The following is a 20,625-nucleotide window of genomic DNA, read 5'->3' as shown; positions in this document are numbered from 1 at the left end:
CCCCAAGTCTCTTGCTCAAGGTAGGGGAAAGGAGAATCAGAGGGCACTGGTTTAAGATGAGGGGTAGGAAGATTTTATAGGAATTTGAGGGGTAACCTTTTCACACGGGGTGGTGGGTATATGGAACGAGATGCCGGAGGAGGTAGATGAAGCAGGGACTGTCGGAATGTTTAGGAAGCAATTAGATAGGATTAGAGGGATATGGGGCAAACGCAGGCAAGTGGGACGAGTTTCGATGGGGCATGTTGGTCAGTGTGGGCAAGTTGGGCCGAAGGGTCTGTTTCCACGCTGTGTAAATATGCCTCTATAAATGCGCAGAAGATTCTCATTCAACTGCAGCTTTTTTCCCTCTCGGCCATGCCGAGTTGAATTCTGCTCTGCCATGGAAAGTGAACAAAGAAACAAAGATTTCTGGAGCAGGCCTACAGAAATATGCTGACGGCTACTCACTGCAGTAAACACATCATGTCCAATCTAACTTATTATTCCAGATCTCATATATCTTGGACAATACAACTCACCCCCTCCATGACACACTGGTCAACCTGAGCACCACCTTTGGCACCAGATTGGTTCCACCGAGATGCAGCACAGAACGCCACAGGAGACCCATCTTCCCCGTGGCCCCCTTCTGCCGTGGGGTAAACTGACTCCCCCTCCACCCCCCCCAATATTTGTACATCCCAAACCCTGCACTTTCCGCTCGTCACTTTAATTTAATGTTTCATGGATCTTGTGGTGTTTTATGACTGTTGGCAGACCAATTTCCCTCCTGGGATAAATAAAGTTCTATCGTAACGTATTTGCAAAGTGAAGCACATTTCACCGGGAGTGTTGGTAAATACCACATGTGTATTATTGGAAGATCATCACCCTCTCTATTTTACATATTAAGACCTGGAAATGGGACTGGTTGGCACTTGTTTTTCCCGAGCACAAATCAGCCAGAAATTCCAATAAACTGTAGTAAATTGCTCCAGTCAAAATTTACAGGTGAAATCAGAACAAGCATGTCTGACGTTATTCACTTTAGCAAGCCTGACATTGCTCCTGCAATGAATGTAGGCATAAAACATCAGGCTTTGCACAAATCCTCATCAAAATAAATGAGTGCAACCTATGACCAGGTTTTGCTGCATTGATCACTACTCGATTTTCTTGGCATTTTGCTGAGGTGGGAAGCTTTACTGGTCAATCTGATTATATTTTTGATGGTGACTCGATTGGATATTAACACAAAGCACAATTTTCAAATCATGACACGAAAAGAGAGGATGAAATTCAAATTTGGTTTAATTTTAGTATCTCGACGGTTTGAGAAGAGATATTGTATTTGTGGTTGTGATTGAGGGAGAGCACAGGACAACTCCACGGATGTCTCGGAATAGTGCCTAGGAAATCTAAGATCAAAGCACACAAAATGCTGGCATATCTAGCGGGTCGGGCAGCATCTCCGGAGAACTTGGATAGGCCACGTTTCGGGATTAGAAAGGTCCTGGCCCGATACGCAACCTATCCATGTTCTCCAGAGGTGCCGCATGAGCCGCTGAGTTACTCCAGCACTGTGAAATGTCACCTATCCATGTTCTCCAGAGGTGCTGCCTGACCCGCTGAGTTACTCCAGCACTCTGTGAAACGTCAGCTATCCATGATGTCCAGAGATGCTGCCTGACCCGCTGACAGCACCTTGTGTCCTTCTCATGAACCAGCACCTCCAGACTCTTGTTTCTTCAACCTGATGCAGTTTTGTTTAATGCCTCACGTGGGAAGATGTATTGATGTCATTCTCATCTATTTATCCTTTCCCCCTCCCCCCCCCCCCACCCCCCCCCCCCCCCCCCCCCCCCCCCCCCCCCCCCCCCCCCCCCCCACCCCACGCAATTCAAAAAAAAAATCTGATCGAGGTCAGAAAGGATGCAGCCTTTTTGACAATACAGATGAAAATCTGTGTTTGAAAGACCTGGGAACAATAGAGAGCTTCTGGCTTTATTCTGCTAATTGCCTTTGAAGACTCTGCCTAAGGTACAGCTTTGATCTTCCTGCGCTCTTTTGCAAAAGTAGCATCATGCTTGAAGCTAGATTTGTTAAAACAAATTCACTTTTTTAATTTATTAAAGCACATGTAGGTGGTACGTGGCAGTTCTTATATTTTATTCTGCCGTTGCATATATAACCTTCACCATAGGATGGCAGCAAATACCCACTTTTCTGTGAGTTTTCCACGTTTATTATCATCGAGTCTCCTTAAATAAAAAGAGAAACTATCAATGGATTCCTGTTGGAAACCCAAGGTTTTCTATCACAGACCAGGGGAACTAACAATCTAACAGGAAAAGCAGTTTAACACTCCAGCAAGATTGTTCGGAAAATACAAACCTTAGAGACAGTAAAGTTATCAAGTTTGTACAACATTTTCATTGTTGAGCTTCATTTACCTTGCCTCTTTCTTGTTAGGCTTTCCGAATCACACTTAAATTCAGATCTATACTCCGAGCATCAGAACTGTTTCTCATGAGGCGCTCCCAACATCAGTAAATCGTTGGATGATACAAACTGAGGTGCCAGAAGTTATGGGGAGAAGGCAGGAGAATGGGGTTAGGAGGGAGAGATAGATCAGCCATGATTGAATGGTAGGAGTAGACTTGATGGGCCAAATGGCCTAATTCTGTCACATGATCTCAATATGACACTATGCTTTGGGTGAATGTAGAAACAAGGAACTGCGGATGTTGTTTTTACAACAAAAAAAACATAAGGTACACTTCTTCTGAAGGATCCAGACCCAAAACATCATCTAATCATCTTCTCCAGAGATGCTGCCTGACCGGCTGAGTTACTCCAGCGCCTTGTCTCTTTTCTTCTGAGGGTGAATGTGTTGATATTATAACACTGACTGCTGCTTGCTACAAAAGGATTTAGCAACCGGGAAAATCTCTGACATGGCCCCAGCAACCACCTCCTTTATCCACTTAAGCCCACTAAGACATTAAATACTTTCCCCGATTTAATGATGCTCCACCAAACACAACCCAGCAGTATTTTCGGTTATCCTTAAGGATACGGACTTGTAGGGCCGAGATGGCCTGTTTCCGTGCTGTAATTGTTATATTGTTGCTAATTGGAAGCTACTTTCCAGGAACAAGCTCCAGAAGCGGTAATCTTTGCTCACAAACTGATCCTTGTGTTTGAAATGCAGCCATGATGAATCATGCATTGCACTCTTGTGGGGGCCCCATAGCAGAAGCGTGCACATCCACGTCAGCGATGGCTCCCACTAATTGTCGCCGGAAGCCTGCGTCCTTTTCAGGACAGACGATGACAGCAAGGTCAACATTTGTAACAAGATGGACACGAAAAGAAGACGATGACTCTTGTGGGAATATTTAATATTGAAAAAGCAACTAATAGTTGGGAATCCCATCAGATCTGAATAGTCTTTCATGTGGATATTGAGACGGCTTCATTATAAGGCAACCCCAGGCTGCATTTGAGGAGTTTAGTTTTCTGTTGATCTGGCCACATTTGGATGTGTATCAAACCTCACAGACTTGCTGTTGTGCTTCTATTGGCAAAGAACAGGCAAAGATGACGATGTTTTTACCAAGTTCTTGACTGCCAGTGTAAACAGTGGACATCTCCAATCCTTTTCACATCTGTACAGATATTTCTATGAATATTATGACACAATCTGTTCTGAGAAACGTATATTATTGATCATCTTATATGCAAATTTAGATTTACTAAATCAATTACATTTCTTTAGAAATCCAAAAGGTAACATAGAATTTTCTAATGCATGTAATAGCCAATAAATTGTCCAGATTCAGGGATAGTTTCTTCCTTAGTTTCTTCCCAGCTGTCCTCGGGCAACTGAACCATCCTACTTTGAGCAGTCCCGAGCTACTATCTACCGCATTGGAGAACCTAGGACTATCTCTAATCGGACTTTACTGGACATTATCTTGCGCTAAATCTTATTCATGTTATTCCCTTTATCATGTATCTGTACACTGTGGACGGCTCGATTGAAACATAGAAAATAGGTGCAGGGGTAGGCCATTCGGCCCTTCGAGCCTGCACCGCCATTCAATATGATCATGGCTGATCACCCAACTCAGTATCCTGTACCTGCTTTCTCTCCATACCCCCTGATCCCTTTAGCCACATTATAATCATGTATTGTCTTTCCACTGACTGGATAAGATGCAACAAAAGCTTTTCATTGTACATCAGTACATGTGACACTAAATTAAACTTAAAAAGGTCAATGTAATGCAGATATCTGCAAATTCTAAACTACATTTTTATGTATTTACACATTACTTAAAAATCCAAATATATTGTTAATAAAAGCTGTTAAAACCAAAATGTTTCCTAATGCTGGAGTGACTTTTCCCCCTGCTATCTGTCCGGCTTATAGTATGAGGCAGTAGGTTTTTATTTGAACAATTAAATAATCCCTTTTCAAAGTCAGAGTGAATGAAAAGCATAAAAGCCCAGATCTCTTGGATGTGTTTGTGTGCTGCCTATTCAACAGCGCACTCTAATGCTCAGTCTGAGTATTACCACAAATAAAGTCAACGGCAAATCAGAGAACCAAAGTGATTGATGTTCACCATTTAGAAACAAAATGTGGCAACATCTGTCCACTTGCAGAGTGTATGAAGTAGTCATTGACATTAATTTTACAACATTATATTGCAACTTGCAAATATCTTGACAGGAACCAATGTTGGAAAGAGGAGAAATATGGAGATCACTAGTATTATAGAAGGTATAAACGTCACCTATTCCTTCGCTCCATAGATGCTGCCTCACCTGCTGAGTTTCTCCAGCACTTTTGTCTACCTTCGATTTTTCCAGCATCTGCAGTTCTTTCTGAAACACTGGTATTATAGAGATCACAAGTATATTTTCCAAGAATAATGTTGAATGCCGAATTGTCGTAAGTGGATGCAAGACCCTATCAACAGTTGAGGCAGATAGAAAAGCTAGTTTTTCTGCTGAAGTCTGAGTTAATATCTCCTTTCAGAGCCAACTAAAGCAGATTAAAAGCTCATTCTCTGTAATAATTTACTGAATGTAAATCTTCTACAATGTCTGCTGATGCAAAACACTTTGGGATGGCCCTGGGTGAGAAATGCACTCAAGATTTTACAAGAATATGTGCAGTCAGAGTGGTAGTATCGGAAATAAACTGGTCATAACAAAAATCAGAAATAGAGGCGTTAAAAGAAAAAGCATCTAGAGGAACAACGATTCAGCATGCAGGGCATCGGCAACCGTTTAATTCAGCCAAGGTTCACGGCATTCAAGTTCTTCCAGGAGGGGAAGCCCAATGGGACCTGAATACAATTACTACTAATGCACATCTATAATAAAAGCTGTTTACAATCTGGCACGCTGAGAGCACAGAGGCCACAGGCATGTTAACTTTCCTTCCCTTATCCTGATAACGCAATCAAGGATGCACATTTCTGATGGCATACGAGTCTCTTGCAGAATCAAGAAAACGTGTTTTGATAAATGAAAAGACAGAGTGTCGAAATCGCCATGCTGTGACACTTATCTCAAATACTCCAAATATGAACGCACTTAGGACCAATTTCACTGGTCAGCGTTGACAGCGGTTATCTACAATGGCTAAAGCCACAGAGTCAGGGAGCGATACAGCATGGAACTGCTTTGGACCTTTGGCCAAACATGCCCACACATGCCAACATGCCCCAGCTACACTAGTCCCACTTTATTTCTAGCCATTTGCACCGTCAGAACATTAAACAAAGATAATTTAGAAATCACACATTGCATTGCCCTGGTCATGAAGCTGTTATATTTATTGTGTAAAACTCCTGTGTTGCTGCCATTTTACATCAACCATCAAGTTCAGAATTTCCAACTCCCCAGTGTTGCTCATGTCAAATGCTTTGAGTTGGTCATGCTCATGTGAGTCCCAAATGCTAACTTTGTGCTCAGTCAACTCTCTACATCCATCAAAGGTAGAACTTTCAGTGTTAAACTGGCCGTTTGATTCATGGATGTTGGGAAAGGCATGAATGACAAAAATGCCTGCAGCGTCAGATGTTGGGCTTTAGATATTTATTTACTTTCAACTAGGGGAGTTGAAACAATGCTGCATACAACAATACTGTCATTTTAAAATCTTGTCTAATAATTACCATTTTGCAATGGCGATTCTAATATGACACTGCAGCATTGGAGACACAAGGGACTACAGATGCTGATTTACAAAACAAGAACACAACGTGCTGGGGTGACACAGCGGATCAAGCAACATCCCTGGAAAACATGGACCTGCCTACGTTCTCCAAAGATGCTGCCTGACCTGCTGAGTTACTCCAGCATTTTGTACATTTTTTTGTAAACCAACTTCTGCAGTAACCTGTTTCTCAATTAAAATCTTAACTACTTGCGGGGCCGAGACACTTGGGTGACGGTGGAACAAGAACGGCAGGCATTTCTGGAAATAATACAGAAATACGACCTGAAGCCTCACCCATTCCTTCTCTCCGGAGATGCTGCCTGTCCCGCTGAATTACTCCAGCATCTCACATCAGGAGAACCTGTGGACAGATAGATCAGTCCTGGCAGTCTGTCCCAAGTTCAATGGTTCAATGGTTCAATGGTGATTTATTTGTCAGATGCAACTGCACAGTGAAATTCTTTTATCATATTTACACATGCGGGCACCGCCATTTACAAAGTCCGGTCGGTCCGCATGCTTGGTCTACTAGAGCAGTTCCCGATCCAGGTAAACCCCAGGCTGCTGCAGTGCTTTCCTCTGTCATTTTTGACCGGCTCAGCCCACGATCGGATGTCCCTCTCCTCGCCCGGCCATCTTTATGTCCCGGGAGCAACTCCTGCACCCAACCTTGAAGGCGCTGGAGGCATTACCCGGTTCACCCTACCCGCCCTTGCTCCTCACGCCCGACCTTTCAGTCCTGAGCCTTAACCCATTGCCAGAGTGGGCCTACATGCAAACTGGGGGAACAGCCCCTCATATACTGCGTGGGCAGCTTACAACCCAAAGGAATGAACATTGCCTAAGGTTACTCTTCTGTGCTTCTGCCACTCAAACTTACACTGCCACTCTGACTGTTTGATTAATTTCCAACTGTTAACAAATCAGCAGCATATAACACTCATTGTAAAGTGTCTCCACCAGCAGAAAATAGAAACATAGGTGCAGGAGTAGGCCATTCAGCCCTTCGAGCCAGCACTGCCATTCAATGTGATCATGACATCATCTAAAATCAGTACCCCGTTCCTGCTTTTCCCCATATCCCTTGATTCCTTTAGAGCTAAGAGCTAAGAGCTAAATATAACTCGTGCTTGAAAACATCCAGTGAATTGGCTTCCACGGCCATCTGGTGGCAGGGAATTCCACAGATTCACAACTCTCTGGGTGAAGACGTTTTTCTCCATCTCCGTCCTAAAGGGCCTACCTCTTATTCTTAAACTGTGGCCCCTGGTTATGGACTCCCCCAACATCGGGAACATGTTTCCTGCCTCTAGCGTGTCCAAACCCTTAGCAATCTTATATGTTTCAATAAGATCCCCTCTCAGCCTTCTAAACTCCAGAGTATACAAGCCCAGCCGCTCCATTCTCTCAGCATATGACAGTCCAGCCATCCCAGGAATTAACCTTGTAAACCTACGCTGCACTCCCTCAATAGCAAGAATGTCCTTCCTCAAATTAGGGGACTAAAACTGCACACAATACTCCAGGTGTGGTCTCACTAGGGCCCTGTACAACTGCAGAAGGACCTCTTTGCTCCTATACTCGACTCCTCTTGTTATAAAGGCCAACATGCCATTCACTTTCTTCACTGACTGCTGTACCTGCATGCTTACTTTCATAGACTGATGAACAAGGACCCCCAGATCCCATTGTACTTCCCCTTTTCCCAACTTGACCCCATTTAGATAGTAATATGCCTTCCTGTTTTTGATACCAAAGTGGATAACCTCACATTTATCCACATTAAACTTCATCTGCCATGCACTAAATGTTATTCCCTTGTCCTGTATTCATGCACTGTGGGTGGCTCGATGGTCATCATTGGTTAGTACTCAACAAAAGCTTTTCACTGTACCTTGGTACATGTGACAATAAACTGAACTGAACAATTTGAGATAAAGAGTAATGTTTGCTCTCATGGAGCTAATGAAAAATAAATGATTTTTTCAACATATTTCTGAACGCACATGCAGATGGCGTAGCTTCCCATTGTGGAAAATGACAGTATGGTCATAAGGTCATAAGTGATAGGAGCAGAATTAGACCATTTGGCCCATCAAGTCTACTCTGCCATTCACTCATGGCTGATCTTTTTTTCCCTCCTAACCCATTCTCCTGCCTTTTCCCTATAACCTCTGAACGTGTACTAATCAAGAATCTATCAATCACTGCCTTGAAACGTACTGAATAGTGAAAGGAGTGGATGTTTCCACTAGTGGGAGAGTCAAGGACTAATAGCCTCAGAATCAACAAACTTTCCTTTAGGAAAGAGACGAGGAGGAATTTCTTTAGTCAGACGGTGGTGAATCTGTGGAAATCTTTGCCACAGAAGGCTGTGGGGACCAAGTAAATGGATATTTTTAAGGCAGAGATAGATTCTTGATTAGTACAGGTGTCAGGGTTTTATAGGGAGAAAGCAGGAGAATGGGGTTAGGAGGGAGAGATAGATCAGCCATGATTGAATAGCGGAGTAGGCTTGATGGGCCGAATGGCCTAATACTGCTCCTATCTGCCCTCCCCCCACCCCCCTCCAGCGAGTACAGGCCCAGTGCTGTCAAATGCTCATCATAGGTTAACCCATTCATTTCAGGGATCATTCTTGTAAATCTCCTCTGGACCCTCTCGAGGGCCAGCACATCTTTCCTCAGATGTGATGCTCAGATATGGACTATTTTCTAGGAACACAACCTGTATATCGTACAGAGGGGGTATTGCACTTGACAAGAATAAGCATGTTGCGTAACAGAGAATCTGGAAATTAAAAACAAACTATTCAGGTAGGTTTACAGAAAAATCTACAAAAACTGTTACATCTCAAGGTTAATGAACTAAAATCCCTTTCAACTGCCTGTATGCTATTATTTCATACTATGCTATTTGACAAATAAAACTGGATGAATAATGGTTTTGAAGACTTGAGGACATAATCCAAGGTGACAAGGGATGGAATTTAACAATGATTCTCTTCAATTCACATGTCATACAGATAGGTAACTGAGATGATGGCTCTTCACATAGAGGAGCATTCCAGAGCTTACAGATAGATCTGCATCTAAATAGCATCTTGTACAATCTCACGATATCCAACAGCATTTTGCGTCCAAATACGTGGCCATTGCAAAGTTAAAAATTGGTTTCTTCACGTGTACAAAGATAGAGTGAAATACTTTGGAAGAATGTTTCTGTGAAGCAGGCATGGAGTAGATGGGTTGAATGGCCTGTTTCTAAGACGCATTTCTATGATTCATATCCTCTGTGACACTACAGAATGTCAGGAGGATAAGAATTGATTATAGTGCTCCACTAGACTTTATTGTCTTCCATCACAGTGAGGGATGTGGTGGATCTTTATGTTCATTTTAATGTTGTTGTGTGTCTTGTTGCTTACTTTGGTATGACAGTGGCAAAATCAAATTATTTGTACGTTGCAAATACTTGGCTAATAAATTAATGATGATTATTTCAAAAGCCGACTGGTCCACACTTACACATCTAAACAAATACCATTGAATATTCTGTAATTGTGAGTCTATAATGAAAAGATAAGAGCATGCAAAAACTGGCAAACCTATTCTCTAAATATTACACCGCACTAAATAAATCTAAGACCTTAATCAAATTGAAAGACACTGGTGCAAAAACGAGCTGAGTAAAGGAAAAACAAGAAGATACACACAAAATGTTGGAGTAACTCAGCGGGACAGGCAGCATCTCTGGAGAGAAGGAATGGGTGACGTTTCGGGTTGAGACCATTCAGTGTCTGAAGAAGGGTCTCGACCCGAAACGCCACCTATTCCTTCTCTCCAAGATGCTGCCTGTCCCGCTGAGTTACTCCAGCTTTTTATGCTCATCTTCAGTTTAAACCAGCATCTGCAGTTCCTTCCTGCACAAAGGAAAAACATGGTTTGACGTCACATGAAGCTCTCAAGCGGATTAGTTTTTTGATTTATTCGCAAGCAACAACATCTAAGCTCATGGATCAATTATTTTGGTTAATCGTTTAACTTCTTGCATTATGCCTTGAATTAACCAAGCCACAGAACAGTGATGAGCATCCCTCACCTGTAGCTTAAAGATCCAAAACCATTTCATTCAATGCAGTCCAGTTCTAGGTCAATGAACATGGTTTAGTAACTTGCAGCAAAATTAAATACCAACTGGTCTGCAGGTTTCCCCTCAATAACTGATACAAATCTGGCATCAGGATCAAATGTGCACTCTTTTTAAAATATCATTCATCGTTCTTCCATTCTGATCATTTATGAGGTCAAATACACATCGAGATCCTGGAGCCAATTAAACATTTTCATTCATTCATTCCTTTTGATGAATTTAATTTCATTTGACAACCTCAAATACCAAACAAAAATGGATTCAAAAAATCACTCGTTATTAACTGGAAAAGGGCAATGTTTTTCTGGATGCAGATACAACTCAAATTCTTTCAGGAATATATCATCTTATTATTGCTATTTTTATTCTAACCTTCCCTCATCTGCAAGTTAAAAGGTAAATAAATACTCAGTGATGTCACTGGCATAAAACTGGATTGGATGAAACTGCTGCCTTTGTACCAGCAGCACTGCAGGCAGCATTGAAGATGTTGCTGTGGACACAGAAAGAGCTATTCCACAGATTCTATCAATATCCTAAATGGAAAGGATCAAATTCACTATAACGGACAATGTAATTCTACAAATTGCCAGTGAAAAAAATAATGTTTAATCTGAATACAGCATCACCGCTCATTCATTCCAAATCTAAATGAGGAAACAATCAGTTTTCTATAAATGCAGTCTCACATAAAAGGGTTAAAACCCACCCTTACCTCTCCAGTGTCCGTGGTCTCTCTTCAAAGGAGTGCTGATACTCAGCGTAATCAATGCAAAAAGGCACTTTGGAAATAAAATTCTCTGTACATTCATTCTTGCAGACAAAGTAGAAATGTGAAAGACAAAATAAACTGTGGCCGTAGGCTGGTTTCCTTCTTGTCGCGGAGAAAGACGAGGTATTGCAGGATAAAAGGCACTGGGTGCTGCCCTGCAGTCAGCCCGTGTTGAATCTGAGAGCCTTCAGCAATGTGGGATGAATGAACACCAGCCCGTTCTCCACTAGCCAATAGCAGAAACGCAACCACAAATTCGTAGAAAATGTGTAATAGCCGTGACATAGAAGAGAATGTGGAAAATGACAGCCAGTGATAACTCAGCATAGCGCTGAAACACATTCTGTCCGGTATTCATTTGCAGCTTCAGATTTGTTTCAGATGAGCGTCTTAAGAAAGTGTTTTAAATAAAACTGCCCCACTGTACACAGAACAAAGGCTCTAGGACTTTCATGTATTTTAGAGATACATTTCCACTTAATATGATGGAATGTTAAAAAATTGATCTCACGGGTCTGATCATATATATCTGTGGACACCGTGGGAAGCTAGAGAAGAAATGACTGGCCTCATGGCCGAGATGTACGAATCATCATTAGACATGGAAGAGGCGTTGGGAGACTGGATGGTGGCTTATGTTGTGGCTCTAATTAAGAAGGGCTGCACGGAGAAGCCTGGGAACTATAGATTACTGAGCCTAACATCTGTGGCAGGCAAATTACTGGAGTGTATTCTGAAGGACACACACATATTTACACACATATACATTTCTATACACATATACACACAAACACACACACATACACATTCCTACACACACACACACACACACACACATTTCCATAGACACAGACACACACAGACACAGACACAGACACACACACATATACATCTCTATACACACACACATATACATTCCTACACACACACACACACATGTACACTCAGTGGCAGGCTTCTCTGGAAGGCAAGATCGCACGGGAGAGCTAGCCAACTGAATACAAATTCCAGGGAGAGCTAGCCAACTGAATACAAAATTGGCCGAGGGTGATGGTGGAAGGTTATTTTCTGACTGGAGGCCTGTGACTAGTGGTGTGCCCATGGATCGGTGCTGGGCCCATTGTTTGTGGTTTACATTAATGATTTGGATGAGAATGTAGAAGGCATGATTGGTAATTTTGAGGATGACACTAAAGTGGATGATGTTGTAGATAGCGAAGATGGTCGTCAAAAATTACAGAAGGATCTTGCTCCATTGGCTGAGGGATGGTTAATGGAGTTTAATGCAGATAAGTGCGAGGTGTTACATTTTGAGAAGTCAAACCAGGGCAGGACATCCACAGTGAATGGCAGGGCCCCATTGAATGTTGTAGAACAGAAGGATCTAGGAGTGCAGGTACATACTTTGAAAGTGGCGTCGCAGGTAGATAGGGTGGTGAAGAAAGCTCTTGGTAAATGGCCTCCAACAGTCAGGATATAGAGTGGAAAGGTTGGGATGTTATGCTGTGACATTGGTGAGGTTGCATTTAGAGTAAAGTTTTCAGTTTTGGTCACCTGTTACAGGAAGGGTGTTGTTGAGCTGGAAAGAATGGAGAGAAGATTTACAAGTTTGTATAAGGAAGCAGTCCATTGCTGCATGCAGCAGCAGCATCTAAACAACATTTGGGCATGGGCTGACAAGTGCCAAGTAACATTCATGTGACAAAAATGCCAGGCATGACCATCACAAACAAGAGCAAAGTCTGACCACTTATCCTTGACATTCATTGACATTGGCAAATCCCCGTCAGAAATGTGAATGGAATTCTCTTTAATTGTCTTGGAAGATTCGAAAGCTTGCTACCTTTGAAGAATGATATCACGGTGCTGCATGGAAACAGGCCCATTGGGCATCAAGCATCAATCTAAATCAATTCCATTTTATTTCCCCCATATCACCACTTTGGAACCCAGAGCACAGGAAACTCAAGCAGTGACAGGGAGAATGTGAAAAGCAAACGGGCGGATCACACCAAGGCCGGTTGGGATGCAGAGTGGGTCAGGATTGAACCTTGGCTAAACTAGTATATCTCCTGCCTTCTTTTGCAGAACCAATCGCATTTAGTTTGATGTTTCTGTGTCAGAAAGCAATGCTTTCTTAGACAATACAGCTCACCCCCTCCAAGACACACTGGTCAACCTGAGGAGCACAGACTGGTTCCACCAAGATGCAGCACAGAAATCCACAGGAGATAGTCTACTGTGACTATCAAACTGTACAACTCCTCCCGCCTCTGTCGTGGGGTAGACTGACTCCCCTCCCCTCCCCAATCCTTTCCACACGTCACTTTAATTTCATGCTTCATGTATTTAGTGTTTTATGACAGTTGGCAGCTCAATTTCCCTCCTGGAATAAATAAAGTTCTATCCTATCGTATTGTTTCACAGCCAACAATGGTCCATTGTGGGCTTTGTGGCCATTGGTGCCGGCTTGGATTTATTCTGTACCTGTTCATACCTCTAGTTTCCCTCTACCCTGATTCTCAGTCTGACCCAAAACGTCACCTATTCCTTTTCTCAAGAGACGGTGCCTGACCCACTGAGTTATTCCAATGCTTTGTGTCCATCTTCAATGCGTAACAGTTGCAGTTCCTACATTTGCTCTTTAAATGTAAGCTATTGTTTGTGGGGTGGGAGATTGCAACCTTCACGTGGCCCGCCCTGTTTTGACGAATGCAATCAAACTGGCGTGCACAATCAAATAAGATCCAATAGACCAAGTTGTCCGACAACTTTAGGCTGTGCACGCCACATGCAAGAAGCAGCAGCTATTGTTTATCCATCGTCTTGGCTTGCAATGAAGCTTTCATGTGCTCATACGTTAAGCACAGACTTTAGACTTTGATTTCCTTACATTCTGGTGCAAATGCAGCAGGACAGTGCCCGACAGTTGGTTAAATGAAACAACAATAATTATCCCAACTTCCTGGTGTGTTTCGATCGCCGATATCCAAAGTTTCTTAACATATGTAAAGAACAATACTGACTGCCAAACAACGTCTGGGTTTACACAGAGTTGGTCGCTCTGAATTGATTTAAATAATCTGAAGTTATGAGATAGGGAACCAAATATTTATAGGAAGGCTGGGACAGTGCAGCGAAGTACAAAATAATCAAAGAACAATATGACTAAATAAAGGGCCTGGTGAACCACAATAACCTAATGCTGGCATTGTAGACAATATGGTCAATATTTACAGCCACAGAAATAATAATCTAATTAATGGGCAATACTAGCAATTGATTAGAAAGTTGACTACAGATGAGATGACTTCAGACCATTTTTGTTTGCAGAGATGTTTACATTAATTGTTCATTTGGAAAATATGGAAAAGATCTGTGTCCTTCAATGAATAATGTTATGTTGCCTTTAAGGGCCTTGAGACAGGATTAGCTCATTGGCGCCTTATACTTGATCTTTTTCCTCACCCCCTTAACTAAATACAGTACTGATATTACTTTTAAAGAAGAATTTTTTGTTAATATTCAATTAACTTCTAACCTTTAATGCTAATTTCTTGCCGCAGCTATTTTGTTTGCAGGCCAAAGACAAAAGAGCAGCCAGCCTCATCTTGAAGAACAGTTTGAAGACGTCCTCAGCTGCGATTTTGTCACTGATGCAAGTGTCCTTGATTCCAGCCACAATAAAGTTGCCCTGCTCTTACTCCTAATCAAGAACGGAACTGACTATCAAAACATGGAGGGGACGGGGGACACAATTTTTTGGCGGCCACGTGCGCATGCGCACACTCACACATACGCGCGCGCGAGGCTTCAGACGCTCAATCCACTGCTAAATCCAGCTCAACTGCCTGTCTCACCGGGTTAACTACAGCCCTGTATGGACTGACGGGATACCAGCGCTGCTTCTCCACGCTGGCCTAATTTCCCGCAAGCCCAGGCAGGGTAACCTGGCGGGGATGTCGCCCACCTCTCAAAACATGGGGGGGACGTGTCCCCTCTGGCCCCCCCCCCCCCGGGTTTTCCGCCCCTGCTCCTAATTGACTATAAATGAAAGGTCATCAGCAGCCTCTGGCACTGTAAGGCAGCAACTCTACCCCTGAGCCACCATATTAATTCTCAACCATCTCTCCAAGAGAGTTCTGGGAAAATCCACAACCAACTCCTTCTGTCCACGTCGTTCCCTGAGATTTTTGATGCAGGGATTATTCATGTTCAAGAAAAGAGCACTCAGATTGTCAACAATTAATGATTCTTCACATCCTAACCCTAACTACAGCTGAATCACTGCCATGGTTTAAAATATGTGCTAGAACACCCCCCCATTTCAAATATCGGCTCTTTAGCAGTGATAGGGGGTGGGTGATTGCAACCTTCACGTGGTCCGCCCTGTTTCGACGAATGCAATCACTCTGGTGTGCACAATCAAATAAGATCAAATAGAACAAGTTGTCCTACAACTTTAGGCTGTGCACGCCATACACAAGAAGAAGAAGCAGTGATAGACAGAAAATAAATAGAGGCTCAGTCAGTTCTTTCCTCCTACACCACTTGCTGCTGTTTTTGAAAAGGTCATAGAATCAGCATCATAAAGTAGCCTGAGTTAGTAAAGCCTGAAAATGAGGCCGGCTGTGATGTCTGGTTGTTAAGCACGTTTTTGGCCATGTGATGAAAGGCAACAAATCTAATGTAATACACCTTCTATTATCCAGTTTGGAAATTTAAAAGGGCAAGTCCAGAAGGATTTAAATATTTGATGAGTGGATTAGAATTTCCAGGATAAGCAAGGCGCTCAATTAAAACAAAATGTTACCAGCATACAATAGAGCATGGAAAGTAATAGTGTTAATGTTTCAGGTTGCAGATCTTTCATCACAACTGAGAAAGCGATAAAACTATTTAAAGACAAGTATGCAGCGACTAAAGGTGGCATATAACGATGCCATGAGAACACTACTAAGGCAACCTAGATGGTGTAGTGCCAGTAATATGTTTGTGGCTGCAGGAGTCAGTACTTTAGAAGCTATCCTAAGACACCACATGTATAAATTCATTTGCAGGATAAATGACTCTAAAAATGTGCTTATTGTGGCCTTGACAAACATAAGGGTTAGCACTACACGCTACGAATCCCAGCTGTGGAGACACTGGTATCGTTGTCTCGTTGTAGGACATTGATCATCTTTTAATCTGGATTTTTAACTTAAGTATTGTGGGTTTTTGTTAAATATATAAATTATGATGTTTTTATGTGATATACCATGATTTTATATATATTTATGATATTTGATATGCAATGCATTTTAATGTAATGTTGCCCCTTGTCTGGACCTTGAGTCCGTAATAAAGATTATTATTATTATTATTATTAAACTAGTTTTAAGTTACAGAGGAGGAGAGGAAAGAAGCGGATAGGCAAGGGAGATTTATCCAGGTGACCCTTGGCCTAATTTGGCCTAACAATTGTGAGCACAAAGGGAGCATAGCAGGAGGGATGGGAATGTCTCCTGTGTGACATTGGCGTTGAGAATTATTGTGGAGGTTGTATTGCTGCCTATCCGAGCTGATTGTTCACAAGTTCATAGGTTCTCGGAGCAGAATAAGGCCATTTGGCCCATCAAGTCTACTCCACCATTCAACCATGGCTGATCTATCTTTTCCCTCTCAACCCCATTCTCCTGCCTTCAGCCCATAACCCCTGACACCCGTACTAATTGTGGTTTATGGATCAGAATATCGATGATCCAGTGACGGAGGGGTGCTGACTCCGGGAATTTGGATGTGATTATGGTGTTGAGGAAAGAGCTATAGTCAATGTATAGATGTCTGAAGTTATTGCAGAACTTGCCAGAAGAGTCCCCAAAATAGCTTTGTGCCAACACACTAAACAAAGTGCTATCCTTCATGTTTAAGCAGTGTGTTGTTGGAACAGGAAAGGAGGCAGATTGGTAGTGGGATGGAAAATTAACCTGACTGCATATGGAAGCTGAAGGTCACCCTTGTGACTGAACAGAATTCAAGATTTCTGCAGAATGATTACCCAAGCTATATGCCGGGATTAATTCATGGGACTGTATAACTCAGAACAGAAGGGGGAAACAGGAATAACAGCAATAAAATGTACATGTCAGGTTAGAGGATTCAAGTTCTTCAAATTAATGAAGCATACACTCAAAATGCTAATCAGCCATTTCTCTTTCACATATCTGCGTTCATGCTACATAATTTGAGCCTTTTCTGTCATGTATTCAGATTGATCCCATCACTAAACATTTTACTTGACTACCAAAGGGAAGTTTAAAGTAACTCTGCATTGTCTAATGGATGGGAAGGTGTCACATTCCTCCGTTTGCATCTGATTGGTATAGGAGAGTGAAGAATACTGGATGACCAATCCCTCATTCACTACTCTGTCCCATTTTGGAGCTCCAACCCAATGAGACGTTCCAACCCACCAAATCTATTATGGAGAAACATGGTAACAATGCAAGAAGGAGTGGAAATTGGAGGGGATGGTGAAATCAAAGATGACACTGATAGCTGAGACAAAGTGGGGCAGAACGAGTCTTGTATGGTCCATGAACTTAGTAAAGTTGCTGCTGCTTTGGTACAAATTCAGTGGGTAGATTCTGAACCATAGAATTTCATTTTTGGGAACACCGACTTTTCCAATGTTATCGCAACATCTGATTGCTTGTGCAATGAATTCAACATGCTGTCTTAGTCATCATTCCAAACACACTTTGCTCTATGGAGCTTTTTTTTTAAATTACAGATTCTCCTAGAAAAGCCCCTGTTTCATTCACTTTTATAAGAGTGCTTCTCTCCAGCAACCACCAGGTTCTTGAACACCACACAATACTAACCACTACCTCAGCAACTATGAACTTCTGCGGACTATCTATTTGGTTGCACTGCGGACTTTGCTTTTGCGCTATTATGGACTAGTTACCTAGTTTTAATGATTATTAATTTATTATATTACAAACCATTGTACATTTGTATAATGGCGTTAATTGACCTGTAAAGCTGCAGCAAGCAAGAATTTCATTGTTCCGTCTCCTGTCCATATGACAATTCAAATCTCATAACTTATGTTTTTTTTAATATGCAAATCATCTAGAAAACCATTTAATAACCATTTAGCGCTGAAATCCAATCATTGCAAATGTAATTTTAATTTGCAAAGCAATAAAATAATGTGATTTAATTCCTAGGTCAATTGTGCTTGAACCTCAGGTGAGGTAATAAAGTAAAACGATGGTTGGAGTAGGCCTACGGTCACAGTTACACAGGTAATTATATAGGTAATACTACCTTGAGTGGGAGAGGGAGAACTGAATAGCAAGCAAGGTAGTATTGCCTATCGAATATAATAACAGATGTTGCTTAACAACATGGACATCAATCATGGGTAACTCAGGATAAGGTGAAATCAAACAGTGGCATTCTCAGGCAATTTGGATCTACACGTTCTTAATATTTGCAGTTTTTTCACCAATTGTAAAAAAAAACAACAAAAAAAACAAAAAAAAACACATCTATTATTAGGTTTTAATGGTCACACTTTCAAACATGAATGAGTTGCATAGCAACACAAGTTATAACTTTCAATTCATTCCAGAATTGGGAAAATGTATTATATCTTGCTGTCTCAATGGTACAGAGGTGCTTTGATTGTCACTCATGCAAAGTGCAAACGCAGAGTGAACTGCTCTTCTTACAAACAGTCCAGTAGAGTATTGCCAAACGCAAGCTCATCCCTGATTAGCAAGTGTACAGGAATAATCCACTGATCCCGCATACAAGAGGCGCCATGTTATGGCATCATTTTCAAAGACCAGGCTGGGCTCTAGTTCTTGAGGCAAACCCCAGGCTGCTGCGGACCTCCAGCATTGCCTTCCTCAGAAGAAGGATCTCGACCCAAAACTTCACCTATTCCTTTCATCAAAGACTTAAATCAGTTGAGGAAAAGGGTGCTTGAAGATCGGGATGTAGAACCCCACATGAACTTCATGAGAATCAGTGATACCTGCCTTCTTTAGTTTTTTTAGTTCAGAGATATGACGCGGAAACAGGCCCTTCAACCCGCCGAGTCCGTGCTGACCAGCGATCACCGCATACTTTACACTATCCTACACACACTAGGGACAATTTACAATTTTACTAAAGCCTACCTGTTTGGATTGTGGGAGGAAACTGGATACAATTGTATACTTCCAAGAATTTGCCTACCTACAGAAAGCATTTCAAAGCATAAGTATGATACTATCAAGTCTGTCTTTACAAAATCCTCCCAAGTCCACTGAAAGAGTAAGCAAACCAATATCATGTCCTCTCCCGAAGTGATTTACCTTGCATTGAGGCTCTAATTTACCCTCGGGCCATGTCCTTCACATGCCAGAATCTATATTTAACTTTCTGGTGCCTTTCCCCACAGTGGAAATGTTTGATTCTGCAGTGAGGGGACGTTTGTGTTGAACTCTATAATGTGTTGTGTCCATTTTCTTTATTTTTTTGTTAACCTTTTCCTATGGTATGGAAACTTATTAGCTATTTTATGTAAAGCACTTTGGTGTCAATGCAAGTTGACTTAAAACGTGCTATATAAATAAAACTTACTTACTTACTTACTATATGGGAAAAGCCCTGAGGTCCATAGAAATGCATTTCAGTGAATCCATGGAATTCTCTACCCCAGAGCCTTGGAGGCTAGGTCAGTAGGGATATTTAAGGAGGAAGTAGATACATTTTTGAAAGATAGTGGTAAGTGAATCTGGCACAGATGAGGAGATGAGGCCCGAAGTAGATTAGCCACATCTTCCTGAATGGTAGGGCAGGCTTGAATGTTCAAGTGGCCTACCGCTGCTTTTGTGTGTTCAAAAGGATTCCAACCCGAGTCATGAAACTGGAACAGCTCCATCTAAGACCACAAGAAATTACAGCCAATTGTGGACGCAGCCCAGACCATCACACAAACCAACCTCCCTTCCATTGACTCCATTTATACCTCACGCTGCCTCGGCAAGGCCAGCAGCATTACTAAGGACGAGTTGCACCCTGGCCACTCCTTCTTCTCCCCTCTCCCATCAGGCAAAAGGTATAAGAGCGTGAAAATGCACACCTCCAGATTCAGGGACAGTCTCTTCCCAGTTATTATGAGGCAACTACCAGAGAGCCGTCTTGAACTACTATCTACCTCATTGGTGACCTTCAGACTATCTTTGCTTGGACTTTACCTTGCACTAAACGTTATTGTCATGTATCTATACACTGTAAATGGCTCGATTGTAATTGCCTATAGTCTTTCTGCTGACTGGTTAGCACACAACAAAAGCTTTTCACTGTACCTCAGTACACGTGACAATAAACTAAACTAAGGTTCAAGGACATTCTCAAATACTTTTTGGTGAGTAAATGCCAGGAGTCTCTTGCTGGCCAGAATAGAGGCACCACAATTAATATGAGCATTCCTGAC

The 20,625-nt window shown here is 42.1% G+C and overlaps 1 protein-coding gene across 2 annotated transcripts in view; it reads right to left on the bottom strand.

Moving 5' to 3' along the window:
• Nucleotides 1–20,625, bottom strand: part of npdc1 (neural proliferation, differentiation and control 1) — a 100,198-nt gene that overhangs the window by 17,156 nt on the left and 62,417 nt on the right. Inside the window, exon 1 of one of the 2 annotated variants that reach the window (XM_033049145.1) lies at nt 11,091–11,224. The exons of the other annotated variant lie outside the window; for it this stretch is intronic. Within the exon in view, the coding sequence (XP_032905036.1) occupies nt 11,091–11,187 (97 nt within the window). The 5' untranslated portion in view covers nt 11,188–11,224. Of the gene's footprint in view, nt 1–11,090; nt 11,225–20,625 lie in introns of those variants that run through there. 2 annotated transcript variants of the gene reach the window in all.

Source organism: Amblyraja radiata, chromosome 32 (genome assembly GCF_010909765.2).
Source record: "Amblyraja radiata isolate CabotCenter1 chromosome 32, sAmbRad1.1.pri, whole genome shotgun sequence".
NCBI classification, from domain to species: domain Eukaryota; kingdom Metazoa; phylum Chordata; class Chondrichthyes; order Rajiformes; family Rajidae; genus Amblyraja; species Amblyraja radiata.
Note: the sequence above shows the minus strand (reverse complement) of the source record. Positions and strands in the feature narration are given on the sequence as shown.